General features: G+C 37.8%; 1 protein-coding gene across 1 annotated transcript in view; it reads right to left on the bottom strand.

Annotated features, from left to right (window-relative positions):
* Positions 1-26492, bottom strand: part of LOC141365357 (lysophospholipid acyltransferase 2-like) — a 71801-nt gene that overhangs the window by 18852 nt on the left and 26457 nt on the right. The window contains exons 3-5 of the mRNA XM_073869637.1: positions 23920-23997; positions 10437-10532; positions 9850-9905 (exon numbers count right to left, since the gene is read on the bottom strand). Coding sequence (XP_073725738.1) covers positions 9850-9905; positions 10437-10532; positions 23920-23997 — 230 coding nt within the window. The remainder of the gene's footprint in view (positions 1-9849; positions 9906-10436; positions 10533-23919; positions 23998-26492) is intronic.

Here is a 26492-nt window from a genome sequence, read left to right as displayed (position 1 = left end):
TCAAAAAAAAATCACACACAGATGGCAAGTACAAACAGAATATATAATCACATGTATGTGGCCACACATTAAGACATCTGAATGTAAACTTACAATTATTATTAGAGGTCACACTACACATTTCATTATGCAAGTGCATTAAGTGCACAATAAATACAATATATTTTTACATTTTAGTTCATGCTTTTGTACATTCGTTGTTTGGTGCAGAGCCAATTTTATCTTTGGCATAATGTGTGATCCTCAGTCGTTTAGTGTGTGATCATGCCCACTTTTATTTTGTATCCATTCACAAAAACAGCTATGTGTTTAGTATTTTTGGTGCGGTGTAATACAGCCTTAAAGGGATAGTTCACATTAAAACTTTTTCATTATTTAGTCACCCTCATTGTCATTTGAACCCACAATTAAAGTGTTTGGGGGTTTTCTGGTTACTGTGGGAGTAGATGGTGACCACATCAGTCACATTCCACGCCTATAGTAACCAGAAACCCTTCAAGCTTTACAATGTCCCATAAGTGTTAAACAAATAACTCCACTTGACTTGTGTCAATAGGAAACACAATATAATGTCACACCCCAGGGATTCTGAAAAAAGCAATACTAAATGCAGAATATTAAAGGTAATTTAGGACTGGTTTGAGTTCATTTCTCTATAAACTGAATGAGGGAGGAGTTTGTTGCATAACTTTATAAATGCAATAGATTATTATGTCACATGTTCTGCTGGCTGCATTACTGTAGATCAGAGTATGCAGAGTTCATAGTGAATCATCAGCTAAGAAGTGCTGGGCTACAGTTTCAGCCAGCTGTTGGTGTGCTCATACTTCAGGGAAATGGTATGTGCCGTATTAATCTTTCCAGAATGGCTTTTAAAGGAAACATGGAGGGTGTGTTAATATTTCTGTGAGACTGTAAAAGTGACTCAAATTGAGCTCTGTGGTTAAATACACATCTAAAAACTATGACTGGACTGTAATCGATTCTAGCTTATCAGCTGCCCCGATTAACTGGGCACTTGGCCAATCGTTGAAAAAATGAGAGCGGATTACTTAAATATTTTTAAATTCTATTATTTACACACACTCTAAAAAAACCCTGGGTTGTTTCAACCAATGTTTGGGTAAAATATGGACAAACCCAACATTTAAAGGGACAGTTCATCACCCCAACATTTTATAGATATTTTGGGCTCTCTTTTACACCCGGCGCAATTATCACTTTCACGTTTAGGGCCACGTTGTTTAAATAGCAAATGCATTTGCGCCCCCTTTCTGGTCTGAAAACGAGGTGTGTTCAGGCGCATTGTTGGCATGTTGCTATTTTGAGGCAACTAAAATAGACTACGCCATTGACCAACAAAAACCTGGTCTAAATATGTTTTTTTGTTATTTAAAGTGCGCATTAGTAATATGCGCCTATAAACGGGACGACAACGCGGGTTTGCTTATCACACACATGAATGCGCAGCAGCACAAAAACGCTTTTAAATATGAAAGATTAAAGGATTGAATGTAAAAGATTTTTATTGAGTCTCTTGGACATAAATGAGGACTAATTATGAGACGTTGGAAGGCGCAAAGAGCTGCTTCACCTGCAGCCTGCTAAGTAAATAAATGCTTTGCTTTAAACAGATGCATTTGTTTAAATGTTTTTTTTTTAAATGCTACCTCACGGATTTATTGTATATGATGACTCTGTACCCGTGGATATGGTGAGATGAGAAACATTTAAAAAAAAAATCATGACACTGTCCAAGTGCTGAAACGTGCGGAGAGCCGCTTGTAAATTCTTTATCTCCGGTTCGTTACAAATAAAGTATTTTTAGAGTATAAACCTTTTCTTACATACTTGTAAATTATTTTTTGATGATATTGGATAGCCATACATTTAAAGCAGTTAAAAGCCTGATTTTTTTACTTCCATGACTAAAAGAAAACGATTTTTAAAGGTTTTAATAAAAAAATAAAAATTTCAATACAAGTGAAAAACAACACAATTATTTAAAATTAATCTTAAACTGGGGGTCTTCTTCCTCCGCTTAGTTTTTCAGTTTACAAAGTCCTTCATCTAAATAGGGATTAGACATAGTGCCAGTGCAACTGGCTTTTAAAGGGGATGAGAGCTGATACTCTCATTGGTTTATTGCACATTACGCCCAAAATACTCCCATTACTCATTAAAAAAATAGGATCAACCCTTTTCGACCATGCGCACAAACCATTTTTCCCGTCATTAAATTAGCAAAAGTGGATTCGGACTCGCCCATTTAGACGTTGCGCTGTGCGCTTTAGACAATGCACTTAGATCGTTAAAATAGGGCCCTTTGAGCATTGTTTGTAACCAAACAGTTTTGTAGCACCATGTTTGGAAAAACTTGGGTGAGTGAATGACAAAATTGGTATCCCTTTAAGGTTAATTTAGCCCTGCGATTGGGGTTTGTGTATCCACCTTATTTTCAAAAGCGGAACTAAGTGATGTGAGGTATTTCCCTACTTTGTGCGAGACGTCCATTTCAATAGGTGGCCAGTAGAAAACAGTGGGAGCACACATTAAACATGATTTAAACACTTAAGGTAAATATTTACTACACCTGCCATGTATGACTCATTGAGAGGATGTAATTGAGAAGTGGCCTGATATATCAAAATTATTTTGGTGATTGGTCTTCAAGGCTCAACTATATAAGCACAAAGGCATACCAGTATCTTTACAATGGGAAAGTCAGTCGAGTGTTTGTACATGGAATAGACAAAGAATTTGTGTTTTTAATCTTTAAAGTGATGGTCACAACTGTCCCTCTGGTGTGAGTTTTTTTAAATGGCAATTTTTAATCAACTTGTTTGAGTTTTTATGGTGATACATCAAGCTTCACACGGTCCGACAGTCAGCAGCATCTTTCTTATCCAACACATTGTAAGTTATTTGAAAAAACTATTAAAAAAACAAATTAAACTATTACATGTATTCAGTATTGTTTTCATTTTATGAAAATATTATTGCATTGCTTCTTACGCACTAGATGGAGACATGAGCTTATGAAATTATTTGCTTATTTTAAAATTATTTACTTAAAAATAACAAAAGTATGCGCAAACACATTAAGAACTATTATAAACATGAACTAATAAGCTGTGTTTGTGTTGTATATATTCTGTACTGTAATCGCATTTTTGTAATAATATATCAATAGCAGAATAAATAAATCAGCATATTTTTATCAGCATAATATTAGTTGTTTTTTAAACAATTTTGTATTTATTGTTTACTGGATGGATGCATGGATACAGATCATAGGTACACGTGCGCCACATACACATTCAGCTCTTGTGCATGGATTATGGTTAAAACAAATGTTTTGTAGAGATTATTACTGCTTTGTACCAGCTATGGCAATCCCTAACTGCACAAATTATGTCGTTCTTCCTGGATTTTATAATGAACATTAAAAAGCCACACGGCACACTCGTGTCCCTAGCAATATGACAACCATTAGCTTTAATGCCTCCCCGGAAGTCTTACACAAAGGAGCTCAAAGATGGCGCTGCACACATTTACGTCAAAAATACGGTGGATAGCTGACTGAACTGTGTATTGAAGCATCCTAGCATTTTTTAGCGTACACCCATATGTTTTTCTCAACAAATATGACACACGTTTTTACGATTATTCTGGTTGTTTTTATGTATAAGGAGAGTAAAGGAGGACTGGGGTAGTCAAGCTCTAAAATGACAAAAAGAAAAACAAACTGGTCTTTATTTTTTGGGTTATATTCAAAGTCTTCTGAAGCTGTAAGATTTTATGTAAGGAAAGAGACTATAAAAGTGTCAGTGCATTGAATGCGAAGCTTTGTGGAGAATTTAGAGGACTTGGCAACACATGTGGAAAGTTTCTAAAGACAAACCCCAGGACAATCACTATACAGTAAATATTACTACAAAAGAGGATAACAAATAACAGATAAAATTGTAGTCAATGTGTGCTTTATTAGCTGTGAGCTTTTTGTTTTCTATGCATTTTTTTGTAATAAATAAATATAACAAAACCCAGATTCCCTACTACAGTGTTTACATTTTTCCAAATTATTGTCCAATTAAGTTTGTTGTTTTATCCAATTTGTACCATAAAGCTCATACAGTATTTGGATGGTTTAATCTAACCTGAGGGGGCATTAAAACCAAATATTGAACATACTAAGTGGAAGGAAAGTCTGCTAATCCTGAAGCCACCCAGTCAGTATTTTATCAATGAGCCAGATCATCCAGAATTATGTTTAAATGCAGCATACTTAGCATCAACGTAAACAAATCTCACAGTTACATAAGAAGGCACAATGAGTCGAATGAGGTGAGTGTGGTTTCTCATGCGAAACATCCAGCTTGCAACTCAAACAATTCCAACTCGCTGGAGTGCAGAGCCAGCAGTGTAAATCAATGACATACAAAGACACGCCACATAGAGAGGATTCAATAGTAACACTTTATAATAAAGTAAATGCATTAGCTAACACTGAACAATACTTTTACAGCATTTATTATTAGTTCATGTTATTTTCAGCATTTACTAACAGTAGTGGTTTTAGCTTGTGTGGTTGAATCCCCCCAACCCCACCACCACCAGTTAGATATAGTAAAATATTTTATATAGTCAACATTTGAAGTGGTTTAAAACCTTTCATAAAAGTTCTTGTCTTAGGACAACTTTTATGAACTTTTTGAACCATTTCAAATGTTGACTATAAATAATCTTGCACTTTAAACAAACAGCACACAAAATAAATAGTTTTTTACTGAATTGTAAACACTAAACCTTCCTAACACTGACTTTTCTTAAGTTTCTGTGATGGAAAGTTGACAATTACATCATCATAGTAAAACTGCCCAGGAATTGGAAGATTAATTCTTATAATAGCACCCTGAACTAACATACAGTAAATAACTGTATTGGCATTAACTGACATTAAAAAAAGATTAGTAAAGATTAGTAAAGTAGTTAAATTAGTAGTAATGTTGAAAATGTATATTTATTATTGTTAGTTCATGTTTTCTAAGGTATTTACTAATGTTAACAAAAACAGCATTACTGTAAAGTGTTACAGATTAGCCTTTATGGAAAGAAGTCATAGATTTGCATTTCCTGAAGGAAATACCAGTGTCTGTAATGTAGCAAAATAATGGAGTTACAGTTTTAGGTTGGCTTAGGTTTTACCCTTTTAGACTTCCATGTAAATGAAACATCCTGTCAGCTACATTTGCTGGCGAGCGTCTTGTTGTCTGACAGCTGCACATGAGAATCAACAAACATTGAAAATTGCCTTTGTGATGTCCAATCTTAAAGGTCACGTTCTTTGTGATCCCATTTTTTAAACCCTATTAAGTGTATAATGTTGCTATTTAAGCAATATCGCTCGAGTAGGAGTGTGATATTTAAGCAATATCGCTCGAGTAGGAGTGTGATATAGCTCTATATCATCCGGCAGTCGGCCTACGACCCCGTGCCTCTGGCCTAATCACAGCCGTGATGATATAGAGCAATATAACACGACTCCGAGAGCGATATTGCTTTTATACAACAGTTCGACGGCACACGTTTGAAAAACGAAAACAGGAAAACAACAACGGAGTTATTTTAAAAGCCTCTTTGTTTGGGAACTACTTTCTTCCGCCACGAATTTGAAGGCCAGAATGACAGGTAACACTTTCGGCTGTTTTGAATATCATAATAACTCAATGGACGGATTCGCCATTTTTAAATATAACAATTTATTGGTCACAAAGTGTAGTATCTCATAACGTGTTTTAATAGTCACGTCACGATAAAATAAATTATCAATTGTCCAATATAAAACCTGCAGTGCTTACCTTGCAGTTCCACAGTGTTTTCGCGTTCTGAGGAGAGAGATCGCTTCAGAGAATTAATTGTTTTTATTCCTTTTTCCAAGTGTTAATCGTCCACACGATGTGACAATACTCCACTTAAGTTTAAAGTTACATCCAAGAGCACTGATCTTTGACGGGATAAGTACTTCCGATTGGTATTCACAGACTGATTCACGAGCTAGTGAACTAATGAGACACACAGAGAGTGTTTAAAAACAGCGCCTCTATGCTGTCAGAGATGAGCCTAATAAGACACTCCATTCATTCACTAATACTAAAATGACGAGTAGGTGGCGGAATGATACGAAAGGTGAAGCGGTTACTGTGCCGTTATCAGTACAATATCGCACAGCTCTTAGCCAATCAGATTCGAGAACCAGAAAGAACTGTTGTATAAAGCTCTATATCATCACGGCTGTGATTAGGCCAGAGGCACAACAGTTCGACGGCACACGTTTGAAAAACGAAAACTAGAAAACAACAACGGAGTTATTTTAAAAGACTCTTTGTTTGAGAAATACTTCTTCCGCCACGGATTTGAGGGCGGCCAGAATGACAGGTAAAACTTTCGGCTGCTTTGAATCTCATAACAACTCAATGGACGGAAAAGCCGTTTCTTTATATTACCGTTTCTTGGTCACAAAGTGTAGTTTTAAGATTAGTTCAGTCGAGAATGTATATGTATTATATTTAAATCTGCAGTCGATTAGTAAAGATAGCGCCTGTTTGAACGTTTGCTTAGTGAGATTCGGTACGAATGAGAACCAAAACATGAGCGGACGTCAGTGTTCACTTGCCCCGCTGACCACCGCCCTCTCTGGGCTACATCTCTGACAGGGATTCCCTGGCTCTCATGTTGGCCTTGTTTGTTTTGATCGTCAAAATGAGATCAAATCAGCAGTATTTGGTGTCATGATCAAACTATTACTTGTTTTTTAATTCATATTTAGTGTCTTTTGTGTTGTTATTGTTTTGGCGCGAGGTAAAAGTTAATAAAACTATACTTGTATAACGTTACTATTGCTTTCCCATTTACTCTTAACGCGATACGAGCACTCGATTATTATTAAACTTTGTTCTTGTCAGTACTATAGAAAACGTTTTTTATAAGTGTCAGAGAGATGTTTTTGCATGCTGCTTATAAATATATCAGTGGCGATATCTCATAACATGCTTTAATAGTCACGTCACGATAAAGTAAATGAGGACCTCCATTCACTAGGTGGCGGAATGATACGAAAGGTGAAGCGGTTACTGTGCCGTTATCAGTAGAATATTGCACGCCTCTTAGCCAATCAGATTCGAGAACCAGAAAAAACTGTTGTATAACATGGTATAAATAATACCTGTAAAATGATAAAGCTCAAAGTTCACTGCCAGGCGATATATATTTTTTTAAAGAATTCGGCTTTCAATGCCTACAGCGAACGGCCGGTTTGGACTACAGCCCTCTATTTCCTGCTTTAATGACGTCAGTAAAACAGTTTTTTGACTAAACTCTGCCACAGGAATATGTCAGTCGCCAGCTAAGCTAATGGCAAGCTAAGCTAACGGCAAGCTAAGCTGCTATCGAATCACAACACGCTAAACAAACTACACAATCAGAACTCGTTACGTATTTCTGAAGGAGGGACTTCGTAGAACAAGGAAGACAGCCCGTTTTGAGGACAGTAAAAACAGCGTTATACAGATAAGTAAATTGTGTGAAAAATACCACGTTTTTTTTACACGTGAAACATGAACACATGTTATATTGTGCACTGTAAACACAATCTAAGCTTTAAAAACACAGAAAGAATGGGAGCTTTAATTCTTTTTACAAACATATAAAAAGACAACAAATCTCAGTTCAAGTTTGCAAAACTTTATGAAACCAAAAACTGACGAACACTATACATATGGGTGAAATTACACTAAAAGTTCTTAGGTTTACTCTGATACAAAAAAACTAGGGCCGGGACTCGATTAAAAAAATTAATCTAATTAATTAGAGGCTCTGTAATTAATTAATCGAAATTAATCACATTTTAATCACATATAAATATTTGACCTGAGAACATTGAGAAGTTATTTGTTCACATGGATTTTTAGTATACCATGAATAATGACTGAATACATAAGCTTAAGCAACAAAATATTGTTTATTTTTGTTCAACCAAGTCGTTGTACTCGGAGTCGGGCTAACATCCATGCTAGCTGCTATATGTTTTGCATTGAGATGATACTTGAGGCTCGATGTGCTGCGGTGGTATGTGAATTCCTTGTTGCATAGCTTACACACAACCATGCTCTTATCGACGCTTTCATCCGTTCGTTTTTGATAAAAAAAATTTCCCATCCACGGGGCCAACCAAAGTGATCTCATCAGCTTCTTTGTTCATGTTCACTGTGGTTTGTTGTTGTCTGAAGTCATGAACGCTAGTTGGTGCTCCAGTATAATCGGTCCACCGAAACTTATCCAATGAGAAATGTTCCGCGGTGCAAAAATAAGTGTGATTAAAATGCGTTAAAAATGTTTAACGTGTTATTTTTTGTGTAATTAATTAATCTTAATTAACGTAAGTCCCGGCCTTAAAAAAAACCTAACTGACATGTTCAGAGCCCATTGAACACATACATTTTTTGATCGATCTGGAGATATCGCGTGGAAATCACGGGTGCTTGTGAGGTGGTTAGGGTTTTGAGCGCCGTACGACCTCTCGATCATTTTTAAACATGTCTAAAAACTTTGGGAACTGTCGGTGTAAATTTGAGAGTGTGTGTGTTAACCAGCCAATTTGGTGATTTGTCTGAAGTCAACCGATCAGGAGGTGGCACATTATAGAAGACATATAGCCTAAAATGTAATACTGTAGAGTTTGTACGCCTACTTTTTGAATATCCAGCACGACCACATTTTTTAGAAGTTTTATTGTGCATCAAACATCCTTACAACTTCAGTAAAAGCTTTTTTAGGCATGCTGAGGCCCTACATTAAACACGTTAAATGAAAATAAAGTTCACATATGTTATAGTAAATGGGTTGTTACTTAGATTTTACTATAAATGTCACAGTTAAACTGGGTGACCAGATGTCCTCGTTTTCCAGGGACAGTTCATTTTTTGGTGTTCTGATATCCACAAACCCATAACAACAAGACAAAAACATTCAAAAAGAATTTGGCCCCGTTTCTTTAATTCATAGATAATAACAAATAGGATATTTGACCATTGAACTAGGAAATTTCCACACTTTTCATTTTAAAAATCTGGTCAGCATGATTCTGGAAGGGCATGATTATTTTTGCAAGCTCGTGCACCTCTGAACTTTAACCAAACTCTTAATGTCATGTACTGTACCACTGCACCCCTATTTATATATCACTGCACCCATATGATTTTCAGACAAACTCACTTATGATGTGTTTGGGGGTTTGCGACCTCCCAACTGTCAGAATTCGAAATCTGCATGCCCAGCATTAGGGATTATTTTGGTCTCGGTGATGCTTAAATGAAAAATTCCTACAGTGGTAAGCATTCCCACAGCATTCCCCTATGGCTTTGACATTAAACATTTATAGGGGCAGTTTCCTGAACAGGGATTAGACTAGTCCTAAACTAAAATAAATGTAAGAGCTGTCCAAACTGAAAACAACTTGCACTGACATATCTTAAAATACATCAATGCCCTTTGTTTTGCCTCAAAATGTTTTTAGGAAGGCATGTTTGTTTAAACTAGTTATATTTCCTTACTAAGGCCTAGTCCTGGTTTAAGCTAATCCCTGTCCGGGAAACCACCCCATAAAATCTCCAAACTTTTACAAAACAAAGTTTGAATCAAAATGGGGCATGGGTTTAGAAGAAACTCCAACCAGAATTTTTTTTTATGTATTAAATCTGGTAAAAGCTATTATGGATCTACCATCTTTAACTACTATGGCTTTTCAGATTTGAAATATAAAAAATGAAATTGTGTAAAATCATTACATACCATCATGAATCTCAAATGCCAATGTGGTAATCTTCTGTGTGATAACCATCATGGGCCTTGAAAGAGAAAGAGATGATTCTGTAAGTAGGTGGGTTTATTCACTAGAGATGGGTCAGGCATGTTGACTAGTCAACTAACATCCACCAACTGACTTATTATCAATAAGTGAAGTCAACTAGATTATATATTTGTAGCTGTGATGCTTGAAAAGAAGTATTGGATGCAAGTCTAGCATATCTCTAATGTCTTACTTCTCCATCTCTTCATCCTCTCATTGCCATCATTTATTATTCATACATCTGCACTGACCACAGCTTTACACTGACCAAAGGTTATTTCAATCAACTTTGATATAGGAAATAAATCACTGCGCTCAAAACGGGACTTGAAATGCATGTTCCTAAACCTGGAGTACTGTTGTATCGCTAAATTCAAGCTTATTCAAACCATAGGTTATGGAAAGCCAGAATATGTACAGTGTTTTTTATAAATATAAGTCGGATGAGGGCTTTATGAGGTATACGTTCATGTCATAGCTATGTAATAAGCTTTATTTAAAAACAATAATACACAACTAATCAACTTACCCAGTGAAGTCTGCCGAGTACATGCCATAGTCAAACACATAGACTCTGGTAATCTGACAGAAAGTGAGGTATCCCATGGTAACCACAAAACAGTATCTGTGGAGAGGATGACAAAATAGGAGACAAACTTGAAACATATACAAAACCGTCATTTTTACATAAAGGCACGGATTCAAGTGGTTGTTTACACTTGGCATTAACATGCGTTTTCGTCGATCGGATCACAAGTGGACGACGTTAATGCCAGGTGTAAACGGTGCTCAAAACGTTTTGAGCTCGTCCACTTTCGACCACTTTCAACCACATCCAGAGGTAGTGGAAACCACTTTTGATCGGATTGCTTTGGAGTTGCGGAACGCACATGTGGTTGAATGTGTTCGAACAGCCACACGCGACCGCCTTCTCTCCGCCCATTTATCTAATCTGAGGTATTAAACACAAGTTTTACATCTTTTTTTGACTTCTACCGTGAACATACGGTGAACAGCGCTATTTATAGCCTTTCATTGATAAAACTAAGTGGCTGATCTCCGTAGTTTCGTTTTGAAAGCATGTGAAAGTGAAAATTCAGAGAAAGCTCTTGCTCTTACATACACATGTACAAAACTCTGTGCAGCATGTTTACTTCCTAAACAAGCAGTGGACTCCGACATAATATCAGTTTGCGTCCATATAAACTCATAATTACTCCCGCTCGCGTTTGAATGACAACAGAGAGACTCGCCCACCGTCTCACAGACCACCCCCTCACAGTATTCAGCACAGAAGCGGTCGAAAGTGGACAAAAGAGACGGATTTAAATACCAGGTGTAAACGTAATGTGTCTCTCTCGTCCACTTGTGATCCGATCGATGAAAACACATGTAAACAGCCCCGTAGATCATGTAATATTAATTGTTTCAGTGTGTAAATTCTGTGCCACTATACTTTCAAAAATAAAGGTGCGATACCATAAAAGAACATTACATATTATTTAATAATTTATTTAACTTTAGGATGAGCATTTTTTGAGCCTCATGAATACAGTATCTTTACCAAAAAAGCATCACCAGCCTAAAAATAAAAGCCGAAGTAGGGTTCAGTTTTTAGGCATACGTGAGGCGTACTGTACAGTACACGCACCGTCAGATTTTTGAAACCCTGCATACATTGTATGTTTAAGGGGGTCGCACATCGGATGAGAAGCACAGCGCTGCGCCATGAATCTTAGGGCTGATTCACACCGGCTGCGTGGCGTATCTGTTGCATGTCAGTTGCGTGGCGGCTGCGTCGCGTTTTTTGTGTCTGTACATACCAGAAGCGCGCCTGACGCAGCGCTAAGGCGCTGCTGTTGCTATAGGTGACATATATTTTGCCTATAAAACACTTCCAAGACGCTTGCGTGTGGCGTGATAGGCGTCGGTCCTATTCCTAGCATGCACGCGTTTACACGTGAGACGTGCGTGTCATGCAGGCGGTGTGAACTGTCAAACCTGCTAACATGGGAGCCTAAATAAAAACGGACACGTCACGCAGCTGAGACGCACACGCCACGCAGCCGGTGTGAATCGGCCATTATGCTGTGTTTACACCAGCCGTGTTCAGGCGTCAAAATCACATCTACCGTGGCTAGTTTGCCGCTTAAACAGTTTGAATGCATTCGCGCGCCAAGAGCGAAGTAGACGTGCGGAAAAGCCAAGCATTTGACACGCGTCAGAGGCAAAATCCGCTTCTTGTGGGAGGGGCAAGTGCTATGCGGTTGTCTGTTTGCAGGATGGCTGATGTTGATTGTGCATTTATCGAGAGAGTTACCCGTTTTTATTTAGTCAGCTTACTATAGGGGGAAAATAAACGGCGCGAGTCGATAAACGTCACGTGAAACGTGTATTTACAACTTACCAGGTTGCCCAATGTCCTCACTGACACTTACTGTATCAAAGCGAGGTCCTTTTTATTCCTGTCTCTATAGAAATAAGAACTTGTCTCGTATAGCTCCAGGTGACTGCTCACGGACAATATCAAGCGTTCATGCAGAATGAGTGACTCCGGGCGGGGCTGCCGCCACAGCAGCAAGCAGGCTCCCGATTAGTTAACGCGGCGCGAAAATCCGCCAAAGTAAAAATTTTCCAACTCAAGCGGCAGACGCAAATTCGCGTGAAACGTAAAAGGCACAAAAAGCACCATTTACGCGTACCGCGCTCAATTCGCGAGAACTAGATGCGCGAATGAGGCGGAAACGCCTGTACCACGCTACACGCTTCATCCGCGCCGTGGGACTTCCAGACGCGCGTCAACGCATTTTCACATTGACTTAACATTGAAATCACTCGCGCTTGCTGCCTCTACCATGTCTGGTGTAAACGCAGCATTAAACACATTAATTTCTTTGAATGTACGCACACTGGCGGCGTCTGTCCGCTGTGACTTTGGACACTGCTCAAATCCCTGTTTCACCACAGAGCACCACTCACATAGTTTAACATTAAATAACATCATATTTGTCCCAAATCATTAGTGATTAACATTGGCTGCTAAGGTATATTTTGAAGTAGACGCCATCTGACTAAGCTTGCGCTATTTAATGTGCACTTCCGGTGTACGATACCTCAGAGTTGTCCTAGATGCGACACTTCTCGTCTGGTGTGCGACCCCCTTTAGGTCGTGTATGCGCCTACAGGAGAATGTAGTATGTAGCCCAGTAGATACATTGCATTTTGTCGCAATGGGCATGCGAGGAACGTCTGTGTACACGTATGAGTCAAATAAACTATACTTTGCAAGGTACGCGTTCGACAATGTACAAATGTACACATACAAAAAAAGACAGACTATACTCCGGGCCTTTATCTACTTATACTGAAATAACATTTGTTAATGAATAACATATCAAATGTAAACCAATTCATACAAGTAATTTGCATACTACCAGATTGCGGGAGAGAGCAAACAAATCTGCTTTGTTTTATCGCTGCCTAAAGCGTACGATCAGAGCAACTTTATCAAACCATAATTTTTACTCGGCTTATTAACTTCTTCCCACGATGCGATTAAGATGCTTCTTCAAAAAGAAAGATAACACGCACTGAAACCAATTGAGTTTAAGGCAAAGGCATTTGGATTTCCACCTAACTCCAGAGCATTTTGGTGTTCCACTTTATTTCCCTGACTTCTCACAAAGGGCAAATGTTTGTGAATCATGCCACTGGATTCACAGCTGATTTAACATATCTACAGTCCTACATGCAGCAATGAGAGGCAGCGCCTGCTCGGGTTACACACTGAAGCCCTTCATAAGAGCTTTGAGCATTACTGTGTGCTATCAAAGACCGTCTTCTGTTCCAGTATACTGTAGGAAGATTGTGCAGAGGTAGTGGCCTGGATGTACAGAGATGGTACAGATAGAAACTGAACTGTTTGCATTTTCCGGAGCGGGTTAACCAGTTCACTTAAAGGGAACATAAAGTACCATGGATTGTCTATTTAAATAGCAGTTGAATACAAACAAATTATTTTATATTAAATGTCATGTTATCATCTTATATGGGGTTCACATTGCATTTGAATTTATGGACATGCTAAAGTCTGATCATCTATGAGAATCAAAGTTTGATTTAAGTCATTTTACTTTAATTTCAATCTTTGACATGGCTTTACATTTTATCAATGTACAGCATGACAATGCCACTGTGTATAAAATTAGGTTAATTTGACCTTATGGATGAGCTAAAATCTGATAATCTATGAGAATAGGAGCATCAAAGTTTGGTTGAAGTCCAATGAACACCATTGGATTTAATAAAAAATCTAACTGTGAGCCAGACCACAGTCATCACTCAATATCACATTTTGTCCAACACCATTGGTCTTTTGTGACTGAATGAGATAAATTTCCTTCAGTAATGCAGGAATCTATTATAAAAGAAATAAAGAGTTTGGTTCCAAAACGCAATAAATCTATTTTGACTAATTTCGGTAAAAATGTGTTTTCTATACCAAGATCAAAACAACTATTTTCTGTTACAAACTTTCACATAGCATCTTTAGGTTATAATGACCTTCAAAAATATTCAAATCCATAATTTGATTTTTAAAAATTAATTATAAAAATTGATTATTTTTTCCGCATTTTTTTTCCAAAATGCAATAAATCTATTGAATCAATATATAAATGTGCATTCATCTTTGCCATATTATATTCATTAAGTTGACTAGTGGTATACACTGATAAAAAAATAACAAATGTCATTAATCAAAACACTTACATTGTCATATAACACATCCTTGGGACGTTGTGGCTAAACTTTTCTGACAGCGATCAGCTGTAAAATGTTTTGGTCCTGCTCAATTTTCATTGACTAAGTAAAATAATGGAAAGTTTTTCGTAAGATCCCCTGAGGTCGATGTGTTAGCATGACAGAAGCTTAATGAATTCGTGTGAGAATAAGCAACGGCCGACATTTTTCTTCACCCGAGTTGCTTACGTTTCTTCCCCGTCACAGAAAACCACCACAGGTTTATCAATGCCATCAAAAGTATTATTTTGTTTTGTTTGTTTGTTGATCACGAAGTACAAAGTAGATGAAGAAAACTAGGATTCTGTGTGTATTCAAAGCGGCGCTCCATTATTGTTTACAATGTGTGGAATGGTGCGCAGTGATTTGTTGAGCGGATTTATTGCATTCTGTAGAGAAGGAGGACTGGCGTTTATGGCGTTTATCGCGTTTTGGGAAAAAAGGGAGAAAAGATGAAAGAATAACACGGCGGAAATCAGATTTTGCTTAAAATAAAAAAATTACTTTTTAATACTGACCTGATACAATACTGATTTTGGTGGTAACAATTTTTTTAAATGACATTTATCGCGTTTTGGAACCAAACTCTTCAAATATACCATGTACTGATATGATACTTAAAAGTGGAATGTGGGACCTTTAAATCTTGAAAAAAACATGCTGGCCAGGATGCTAACAGGCAGAGAAGTGTTATGCAACAAATCACAGGGTGAGAATGACACATGATTTCATTCAGCCTTATTTCTCCTAAGACTCACACAGAATGTTTCCCATGTGAGCTTTGCCAATAACAGTAATCAAGGGAACAAGGCAAACACATCAACAAACCAGAAAAACAAACAAATATAGTGAGCAGACCGCAGTGATTGCATAAAGAGAAAAGAACATCTAAACTAGGGGTGGGCGGTATGAGCAAAAATTCATATCAAGGTATTTTTCACTCTTCAGCCGGTATAACAGTATTACGGTATGTTGCCATATGAGATAAAACATTTTGGAGTCACACTGTAGTAAACCTTAGTTAAATTACGGACAAAATTTGTATTTTTAACCTTATGTTACTAATAAGTGAGGGATTGGACATAGACATGATTTTTTATCTTTTCCCATTTTTTCCTTTAAAAGTGCCATTGTGTGGATGGGTGGACTCATCTTCTTATGCATATTGTCACTAATATGGGAAGTATGAAAATATGGAAATTAGTATTGTCATTTGCTGGTGCCTTATTTGCTGGTGCCTCATAGGCTATGTGCCTTATTACAATGTTTTACGCTACATCCAACAACTTTAAAGCTGTGTGCTGTGTATATCTTGTGTCTGTTTGATATATACAAAATCTTACTGGGCTGATTGAGACGCACCCACATATACTAAATTCACCTGCAATAAGACAGACAAGAGCTCCAGTGACCCATGATACAAGCAGCTCTCTTTTACGATATTTCCTGATTGGCTCTATTTTCCAATAACACAGTCCAGAGATGATAATTTATATAGGTGAGACGGAGAGATGAGTGGCTATCAGTACTGGGCGGATGCGGTCTCGCCTGTGCCATAAACCTGTCCCTCACATTCCTCAGTGAAAACATATTAAAACAATAAATAATGTCATAAAAGTGTTGTTTTTAATGAGACTGGGAACATTCACACCATTGTGTGATAGAAAAGTCCATAAAGAATAAATAAAGCACAGTTTTTATGACTACTTTTAAGTTATGAGTCATTTAAGGAGGTGTTATCTGAACTATTGTAAATATGAGTATCCTAGTCAGAAATTGGACATGAACGGTCTCTCTCAAATGACCAGAAAATTCTGAGATTACTGTGATACACGAGTCTGGACAGGCCGTAAACTTTAAAAATATCGGAGGGAAGGACAATTGCTGTAGTGACTGATATCTTTATGTGTTTTCTATTTTAGACACCACGTGAAGCCAGCATAATAATAATAATAATGGTGTTGAGAAATATGGATGGATGGGAGCACTGGATTAATCACTAAGACACGTCATATGATGTTTGGTGTTAAACACAAAGACTGTGAGATCCTGGGAACCAGTGTTTGATTTAAACAAGGATGAAAGAGATGTCTAAGCTGCAGCGGAGTCAAGTTTCTCACACAGAGATTATGACTTCAGAAGACTTGACTATGCTTTTTTGACAGTATACTTTATAATCCACTTTTTTATATTCATAAACGTAAACATTTTAAACTCAATTTGTGTTCTTATTCTAAAACAACAAAAACAAAGGATTTTTTAGTTTTGGGTAATCTATTCCTGTAAGGCCAAAAGAGAGAAAGAGAGAGAGAATATTATTGGGGGAGATAGACTTTATTCACTAACTTATACGCCTCACATATAGCACAACAATCTAATTATGTCACATTTTCCCCCAGCACACCTATAAAACTCAGTTTTTGTGAAATTAGGGGTTTGCATTATCAGCTCTGCAGATCTTTATGATGTCTGATATAATGATACTCCAGGTGCTAAATACACTCAGCCTTTTCAATGTAGTTAATGAAAATGAGTCAAAGCAACTTCATTCTACATTAAACGTGTTATCACAATTAAATTTCATTGTGTGCAATCAATTAAGTAGGAAGTTGCTCAATTTGATTCAGGTTTTATTGGCTGTAACTGGAAATATGGAAATCGGGCTGACACAGACACACTGGAAATAGACTGCAACACACATTTTTAATCGTTTCATCATACATTCAAATGTGTATTTTTGTCTTGTTTATGTGTGGCAGATAAAAATATCTCTTAAGCTAGGTTTTTGGCAGATGCGTTCATACCAGACATGAATGAAGTGTAACTGTGCGTTCACACCAGACGCGGAAGCAGCAGCAAGCGCAAGTGATTTACATGTCAAGTCAATGCAAAGATGCGAATAGGCATCCTGCGGCGTAGAACACGCAAATGGCTCGGCGCGGTCCACGCGAATTGCTCAGGACGGGAATGGCTCGGGACGCGAATGGCTCAGGACGCGCAGAAGGTGTGTCGTGTATGGCGCTCAAAGCGCAGAAGGTGCAGTTGCCGCGTTCTGCGTAAATTGAGTGTTGCCACTTTGGCGGATATTTGCGCAGCGTTAACCAATCAGGAGCTTGCTCTAGTAGTGACGTGATTACATGAAGTGAAATTCCATGTGAATGGCTCGAATGAAGCGAGTAAACTCAAAATGTTCAAGCGTGCAACTACAACCAAAGAGCGCGTTTTTGTCACTTCTACCGCGTCTGGTGTGAACACACAGTTAAGCGCGAGTAATTTACATGTAATGTCAATGCAAAGACGCGATACACATCCTGCAGTGCGAATTAAGCATTTCGGGCATTTGACTTGTTGAAAAGTTGGTTGAGAAATCTGAACTTTGGCAGATATTCAAACCATGTTAACCAAGCAGGAGCTTGCTATAGTAGAGATGTGATTACGACGTAGCGAGCGGAAGCAGAAATATGAAACATCAAAATCATCATCGCTGTATGTGGACACCTGGAACTGTACGTAGGGATGGGCAATATAAACGATATGCAATATAAACGATAGAAAATTGGCATACGATAGAGATTTAAAATCTATTGCACTATCGCGATAATGCGTGTTGATGACACAATCTACCCGCGAACTTTAGAGCCACGAGCTGCAGCCGAATAAACATGGATGAAAGCGTCAGTGAAACAGAGGAACTCGTGAAAAAGACCGATGCAACATCTATTTTTTGGATTTCAGCCATAAGTTACATAAGTTAACTGCTGCTCCACGCGCAAAATTGGCATTATGGTAATATACAATAATATATATGCTGTAGAGTGTGTCAGGCAAAAGTTCCAGCTAAGAGAGGTAACAAGACTAATCTGGCCATAACAGTTTACTTTTACTTACTTTTTAGCAGTTTGGCTTTTGTAAGGGTCTATATAACCTGTTCTGAAACGTGTCTATTGAAAGTATTATATCGCAATACATATCGCTATCGCAAGAGGCTGCAATGTATAACGCAATATGGATTTTAGGCCATATCGCCCATCCCTAACTGTACGTCACATCTTCACATTTTTATAGAAACTGGAATAAAGAGGATCTTGCTTATATATATATACACAAGACTACAAGCTAGCGAAAGCCAGGAAATTGAGTGTACTCTAAAAAATGTTCATGCATCCAACTACGTGCGAATAGCGCAATTTATCTTCACTTCATTTGCCTCTGGTATGAACGCCTTCAACAGAAAGGCACAGGCAGTGAACAATGTCTCATAGTCGGCATGGATATTGGATTTAAACCTAATGGGTTGAGGTGAATTTGAACAACCCACAAGGGTTATGTCTATATCATCAGAGTAAACACTACTGTAAGTGTAAATACAGTGTAAACAGGCCTAAATAAACATAAGTTTATATACAAAAAACGGCAGATCAAGTTTATTTAAAGTTTAACATTTTTTTAAATGAGCTGTTCTTAAAACCACTGCACACATAGTGTATGTGCATGACAAAAATGTACTAAAATAGAAAACTCTTTTCTTTGTGTTTTTTGGATAAAACAATCCTTGATCTCATGACATCACCGTTCTCACAAAATCACGGTTTTGTACATGGAGACGATATCAGTGGTTTTTAAAAACTTGCACTTTGAAACCCATTTTCAAAAGTTTACATTTTTAGGCCACCAACCCCAAAAACATTTTCTGTGTTATGAAACGACCCCACACACTTTACACAAACAAGCACAAATATCATTTTTCCACCGGTGTTTTAAGTTTCCCATCATCCATTGCTCTCGGTTCTCATCTCCACCGAGCAGTCGAGCGTGGTTTCATTACACAGCGATCAGCTCCTGGAGTCTCTGAGGGTTTCTTCTATAATGCTGAAATCGCTCACTACAGGAAAGCTCTGTGTCTATGATCTCCTTCTTATCAGACGTTTTCTAGTGTTTTTACATTGGAGGTTGGTGCTCTTACTTTTTTAGGGACAAAAATTCTAATGACTACCAGCCTGGAGTCCAAACTACAGAGAAAAAAATACGTAACACAATTATCGTTTCATAACCAGTATGAGCTACAGATTGTGTAACATGACACACTATCTCGTACCCAATACACAGAGTTTACATAACACAACCTGTGTGACTAGCCAGCGGACAAAGTACTGTAGATAAATCAAACATTCAAGTATTAAGTTTAAAGCATCTTTTCAAGGTCTAGCTTGTCTAGTGGAAACCAAAGTTTAGATTTCTATAGATAGTATTTGAGACATGCCAACAGTTATCAGAAAAAACTTGTCGACTTGCACTTACAGTACAAAACAACTTGAATTTTTGTTAAAGCACTTTTATTCATCACTGTGGTAAAATGAAGTGTTCGGCCATGAAACTTCTTCATAATAATTGGTCTCTTCGGCCAATCAAATTCTCTGTACTCCATAAAAATCTGAATCATAGCCCTCTGCCTCCCCAGCACGCTATTCCGTTTTTAGACTACTTTTATGAAATATAATATCTGACCTTGAACCCGAAAATGTTAGTTAGTCTTCGGCATGTTAGTCGTTCTCCCAGTGGAAAAATATGATGCACGCACATACCTGATAAAACGAAACTTCCTGTGAGATGAACATTCCTGTCAGTACTTTGCACCTTAAAAACATGCTTTTATTACAGTCAGATGAGATTGCAAGACTATACCCCAATAAGTCATGTTAAAATGCTGTTTTCATAACTCTTAAGCAACTGAAATAAGTTGTTGTGAAACTTAAACAGATCTCAGTTCAGAGAAACGACCGGTCCTGTCACAGACGCCGTTCATGCTCTGTTCTGATTGAGTTCAGCTGAAGGTGGGAGTCGCTTTCTTATTTTTTGTTTCCCATGTAAAGAGCCGGAGGTTGTGACTTAATTTCGATTTAAAATAGAAATCGGGACACCCGTAGAAGCATTAATTTAATTCTGTACCCGACGTGACCTGTTTGATATAAAGGCTGTAAATAAGCACAGTAGCATTTAAAAACAGCTGGCTTATTCTGCGTTTACACCAGCCGCGTTTGAGGCGTTAAAATCGCATCTGCCACGCCCAGGATGCCCAATGTCCTCACCAGTGATGAAAGTAACGCGTTACTGTAACTCCACTACTTTTAGCAGTAACGAGCATGTAACAAAGTATTTTTTTAAATCAAGTAACGCAATTACAATTACTGAAATTTAAATGAGTTCGTTACTCGCGTTACTCTATTTTGTAAAAAATAGACAAGACATATCTGACGTCGCAGGACCGTAGTTGGCGGCGCAATGATTCATTACACTTCATCATAGCTGACAGTGCATATAGAATGAACATGAAAAATCTAAATGGGACAACATACCTTTGTTTAAAATAAATAAAAAAAAATCATAATCCATCCGGTCTCATGTTTGTAAATTTTCTTCACCAAGCAATCGCAGTATGACATCAACTTGTATTTGTAGTCCACAAAGGTAATAAATCTAAGAAATGTTCATATATTCTTAGATGTTTACATCGGCTTCATGGAAGAGAACGATCCGCGATTGTTGTTTCCACTAAAATATTCACACTGCGCTGTACACCCGTGTTAAAACTCCATAGTATGTGTGAGTTCGCTTTTAGTTTTAGTTTCAGTCTCTCCGTATCCGAACAAACAATCCACTCGCTCTGTGTCCGTCTGACAAAACAATCCACTCGCTGTGTGTCCGTCCGACAAAACAATCCATGTAAACTACTCCGTTTTCTGATTAAATATCTTCCTTTAATCCTGTGTATCATTTAAATCCAACAGAAAACAAACAATATATGACCAAAGAGCGCAGTCCCTGCCGCAAGCTTCACAAGCTGTGTTCCAATTCAAGGGCTGCACCCTACTAAGCATGCAATAAAAGGTGAGCACTCGGCCTTTCAAGGCGTTCAGAAGTTCGCGAAGAGAACTGAAATGAGGCGGTCTAACCTTCGGAGGACCCATAATTTGCCTCATCTGCTGCACGCGCATCACGCCTGTCAGCAGGACACAGCAGAGACGTTTCTAACTTATTAAAATAAATATGAAATCAGAAAAAATTTAATTTATTTTTGAAAATATTACATGTTGACACAATTGTCTCCAAATTTTTAAATAGACAATACTCAATTTTAACACATCATATATTTTTGTAAACATTCAGAATATTTGTCTAAATGGTCTAAATGATATACATAAATAAACTAAGTTTACATATTAAGATAATTTTTAACAAAAATATTCAAAGGTTGAATCTAAAGCAAAATAGGCTCCTACAGTATGTGATATATTAGAGTCTTACGTGAAAAATAGCCTATCCAAATCATTTTACTGTTTGACTGTTAAAAAAGTTTAAAAAGCAGACATAAAAGTAACTTAAAAGTTACTTTTCTAAGTAACTAATTACTTTTGATATACAGTAACTGGTAGAGTAATTCAGTTACTTTTAAAAGAAGTAACTAGTAACTGTAACTAATTACTAATTTTCAGTAACTTGCCCAACACTGGTCCTCACTGACACTCTTCCAAGCGAGGTCCTTTTTATTCCTGTCTCTATAGAAATGAGAACTTGTGTCATATAGCTCCGGGTGACAGACCATATCAAGCGTTCCTTCATATTGAATGAGTGACTCCGGGTGAGGCTGCCGCCACAGCAGCAAGCAGGCTCTTGATTGGTTAACGCAGCGTGAAAATCCACCAAAGTTCAAATATTTCAACTCGGGCATCAGCCGCAAATTCGCGTCAAACGCAAAATTCACAAAAGCACCATTTGCGTGTGCCGCGCCAGGCGCTCAATTCACGCCATTCGGGCGAACTAGACGCGCGAATGAGGTGGAATCGCGTCTACCGTGCCACGCTAATTCGCACCGCGAGACCGCGTCAACATGTCTTCACATTGACTTAACATTGAAATCACTCGTGCTTGACACCTCTACTGTGGCTGGTGTAAATGCAGCATTACAGTCTGCATGGAATTGAGTTAAAACGGTCTTGGGTTTTAGATCCACAGTTCACTGTGAAATGTGTTTTTTACAACTTTAAAACTTCCCATCATCATTATTTAAAGTTTTAGTCTCATATTAGCGCATATTTAGTCTCATATTATGGTCTTGTGACTGTACCTTTCTGGGTAAATGCATATCTATGAGCTGACCTACATGAATTGTGTTCAACTGTGAAATGAGCTTAAATAATTTATTTGTTGACATACTGAATTAACGTGTTAAACTTGAAACATTTCTACAATAACTGTACCATTTATCTATGTTTGTTAGTACACATGGAATTATTGGACTCTTTATCTGATAATAATCAATGATGCAATAAAAGTCAACTTGTCATCACAACCTGGTCCTCCAGCAGCAGGTCACAAATCATCCTGACACAGCTTTTGGCTAGATATTCTGATAAATGTGGCAAGATAAGTGACCTAGAACAGATGACCTCAGATGACAAAAAACATCACTGTCGGTGTGACTGTTCCATCCTCATGGACTTATGCACCGTTCTATTCAAAGTCAAATGTTACAAAAATAAAATTGTCACCCCTACCCAGAAACTGACACATAAAGAAACAAAACTGAAATGGCATTCCTTTTGCACGAATAACCACAAAATCACCCAACAACATTTACAGCCAAATTGTCTCATTCAAACAACCAGAATTTTTTTCCCCTAAACCTGTGACTTTTAAACTACTAACCACATTGTGGCAGTGACACTGTGTTTTTAACACAACCAATGGCTCTATACGTGCTGGTTTGAGTAGTAATCTGTATCGAGCAGCACTGTTTATTTTAAGAGCCGCCCCGAGCATCCCAATGCACCACATGATCCAGTACATCCATTCATCTGACGTCAGATCAGAGCCAGCAGTCACTCAGTATGCAAGTTAGGCAGGAAACGATGACAACAGACGCTTACTGCTTCCCTTGGGCTTATTTACTGATAAGAGTGAAACGGATGAGTGAAAGCGGGATGGATTAATCTTCAACGAACCAATCGAGAGGCTGAATGAATAACTTGCCATATTGTTCCAATATTTAAATAAAAACACAGTGAAATGCATTAAATGCAACTGTTGACTGTGCCATTTGCTCACTGTAGGACATAACACTGTGCTATGGCACATTTGCCATTTTGATTTGTGATCTGTTTGCTTCTGTTATTGAAAGCACAGCCGATTTGATGCCGCATTAGCCTGGCACTCACCTGTGCATGTGTTCCACTCCTGTGAAAATCATAACGCCATACGCAAGACCGCTCTGGACCAAAAAGTGTAAGGCATACCTAAAATAGAGACGATGGTAATATTAAAAGCAAGAACTTGAAACATGAACTATATTACAAGACTGTCAGTTATATATTTATATAAATATATATTTCTTATGAAGAGAATCAATCTGTCTGCGCAAGACACAGGACTTTATTTACAATCAGCATTTACAATGGGATATATCAGTCCAGTTCCTTTTTGTTACATGAAATAAACATGAGATAATGTGCAGGATTATGGGAAACCATGTAATGCATTGAATTCAGAGAAACATTGGCGTAGTAAATCCTTGTATATAATTTATTAGTCTGCGTTGGCAACGCCATTATTGTGTAAGTTTTCTCATTGCATAAAAGCTTACTAAGTGACGTAGGCATTCTGACCTCTGCACAGAGACCTACTGTATAGAAGATTGCTCAATATGATCGTTTTTTTATCAGGTGTCGTCTTAAGCAAGACTTCCTAAAAGGAAATGCATTCATACTTTACACAGACTTGTGATCACACAATGTCACAACGTTTCGACAAAAACATCTTGTGATGACTTGTGATTATGGGAATAATTTGGTTAGTTGTTAAAGGAATAGTTCATTTTCTTCAACAAAAAATCCAGATAATCCACTCACCACCATGTCATCCAAAAAATTGATGTCATTCTTTGTTCAGTCGAGAAGAAATTATGTTTTTCTTTTGGAAAACATTGCAGGATTTTTCTCATTTTAATGGACTTTAATAGAGCCCAGCACTTAATACTTAACACTTAACAGTTTTTTTCAACGGAGTTTCAAAGGACTATAAACGAGCCCCAACCGAGGCATAAGGGTCTTATCTTATTGTCATTTTTGACAAGAAAAAAAATTCACTTTTAAACCACAACTTCTCGTCTAGGTCCGGTCATGATGCGCCAGCGTGACCCCACCCAAAAGATCATCACGTCAAGAGGTCACAGAGGACGAACGCGAAACAACCCCCCAGTGTTTACAAGTGTTGAGAAAGAGGACTGTTCCAACGTTGTTGTATGTGGAATGATACTAATTATGGTCTTTGTGTCAGTTTATTGTTTACAATTGTCCGCAAATGTGCGTTTCATATATGTAACACGTGACCTCTCTACGTCACTACGCATTGGCGTGGGGCCACGCTGGCGTATCACAGGATCGGACCTAGACGAGAAGTTGTGGTTTAAAAGTGCATCTTCTTTTTCCTGTCAAAAATGACAATCGTTTTGCCAGACAAGACCCCTATGCCTCGTTTGGGATTGTTTATAGTCCTTTGAAAAAACCTGTTAAGTGTTAAGTTAAGTATTAAATGTTGGGCTTTATTAAAGGCGGAGTCCACGATGTTTGAAAAACGCTTTGGAAAAGGAGACGGGCCGACTACCAAAACACACTTATAGCCAATCAAATCAAACCAAATGCCGGGTTGCGTATGTGTGGGGCGGGTCTATCAACAGAAGGTCCAGATTCTATTGGGGTAGGGGCGTGTTTGTTTAAGTGATTTCAAATATCAACATTGGCTTTCAAACATCATGGACTCTGCCTTTAAAGTCCATTAAAATGAGAAAAATCTGCAATGTTTTCGTCAAAAAACATAATTTCTTCTCGACTGAACAAAGAAAGACATCAACATTTTGGATGACATGGTGGTGAGTAAATTATCTGGATTTTTCTTTAAAAAAAAATGGACTAATCCTTTAAGTCACACACAGTCAACATGGAACATGGAAATACAAACTAGGTAGATCCAGGTTAGAGTTGGGTTTGTAACCCGCCATTAGCTGGTTCGATTCTCACAGCAGACAGGCTGCAACTGAGGTACCTTGAGCAAGGCATTTTTCCCCCAATTGCTCCATTGGCTGCAGGGAGCTGCCCATTGGTTCATGTGTGTGTGCTTACTATTCACTGGATGGGTTAAATGCAGAAGTCACTTTCCCGGTATGGGTTACCACCACCATACCACGTCACTTTCATTTCCGTAGATCAAATGGTCAACTAGTCATTCAAAAACAACTAGCTTTTTAAGTAGTGATCTACTTTAGCTTATCTTAATTGAGTTATACAGACATTTCATTTTTATGTTTTTCAGTCAGCATTCTGTAAAAAAGGTGTCCAGGGCGAACTTTCTTTTCTGGTTTTGTTTGTTTTATAGTTTACCCAAAAATGCAAATTATGTCATCATTTTCTCACTCTCATGTTGTTACAAACCTGTACAAATTATTTTGTTAGTGCTGCCTCACGATTAGTCGCGACTAATCGTTTGCAGAATAAAGTTTTTGTTTACATAATATATGTGTGTGTACTGCGTATAATAATTATGTATAAATACCACTGATCTATATGAATGACTGGATTGCGCATAGAACGCTTAACGTAACAGGGTGAGGTGAAGCCAGCACAGAGTTCGAGCGGCCATCTTGGTATACCCAACCGGCAGAGGGTGTCATTGACTTCCATTCAAAATCATCATCTAAATTTACCTGCTTTACAGCATATCAGTCACACAATATTTA

The sequence above is a fragment of the Misgurnus anguillicaudatus genome, chromosome 7 (genome assembly GCF_027580225.2).
Source record: "Misgurnus anguillicaudatus chromosome 7, ASM2758022v2, whole genome shotgun sequence".
In the NCBI taxonomy this organism is placed as follows: domain Eukaryota; kingdom Metazoa; phylum Chordata; class Actinopteri; order Cypriniformes; family Cobitidae; genus Misgurnus; species Misgurnus anguillicaudatus.
This window is presented reverse-complemented; position numbering and strand designations above follow the sequence as displayed.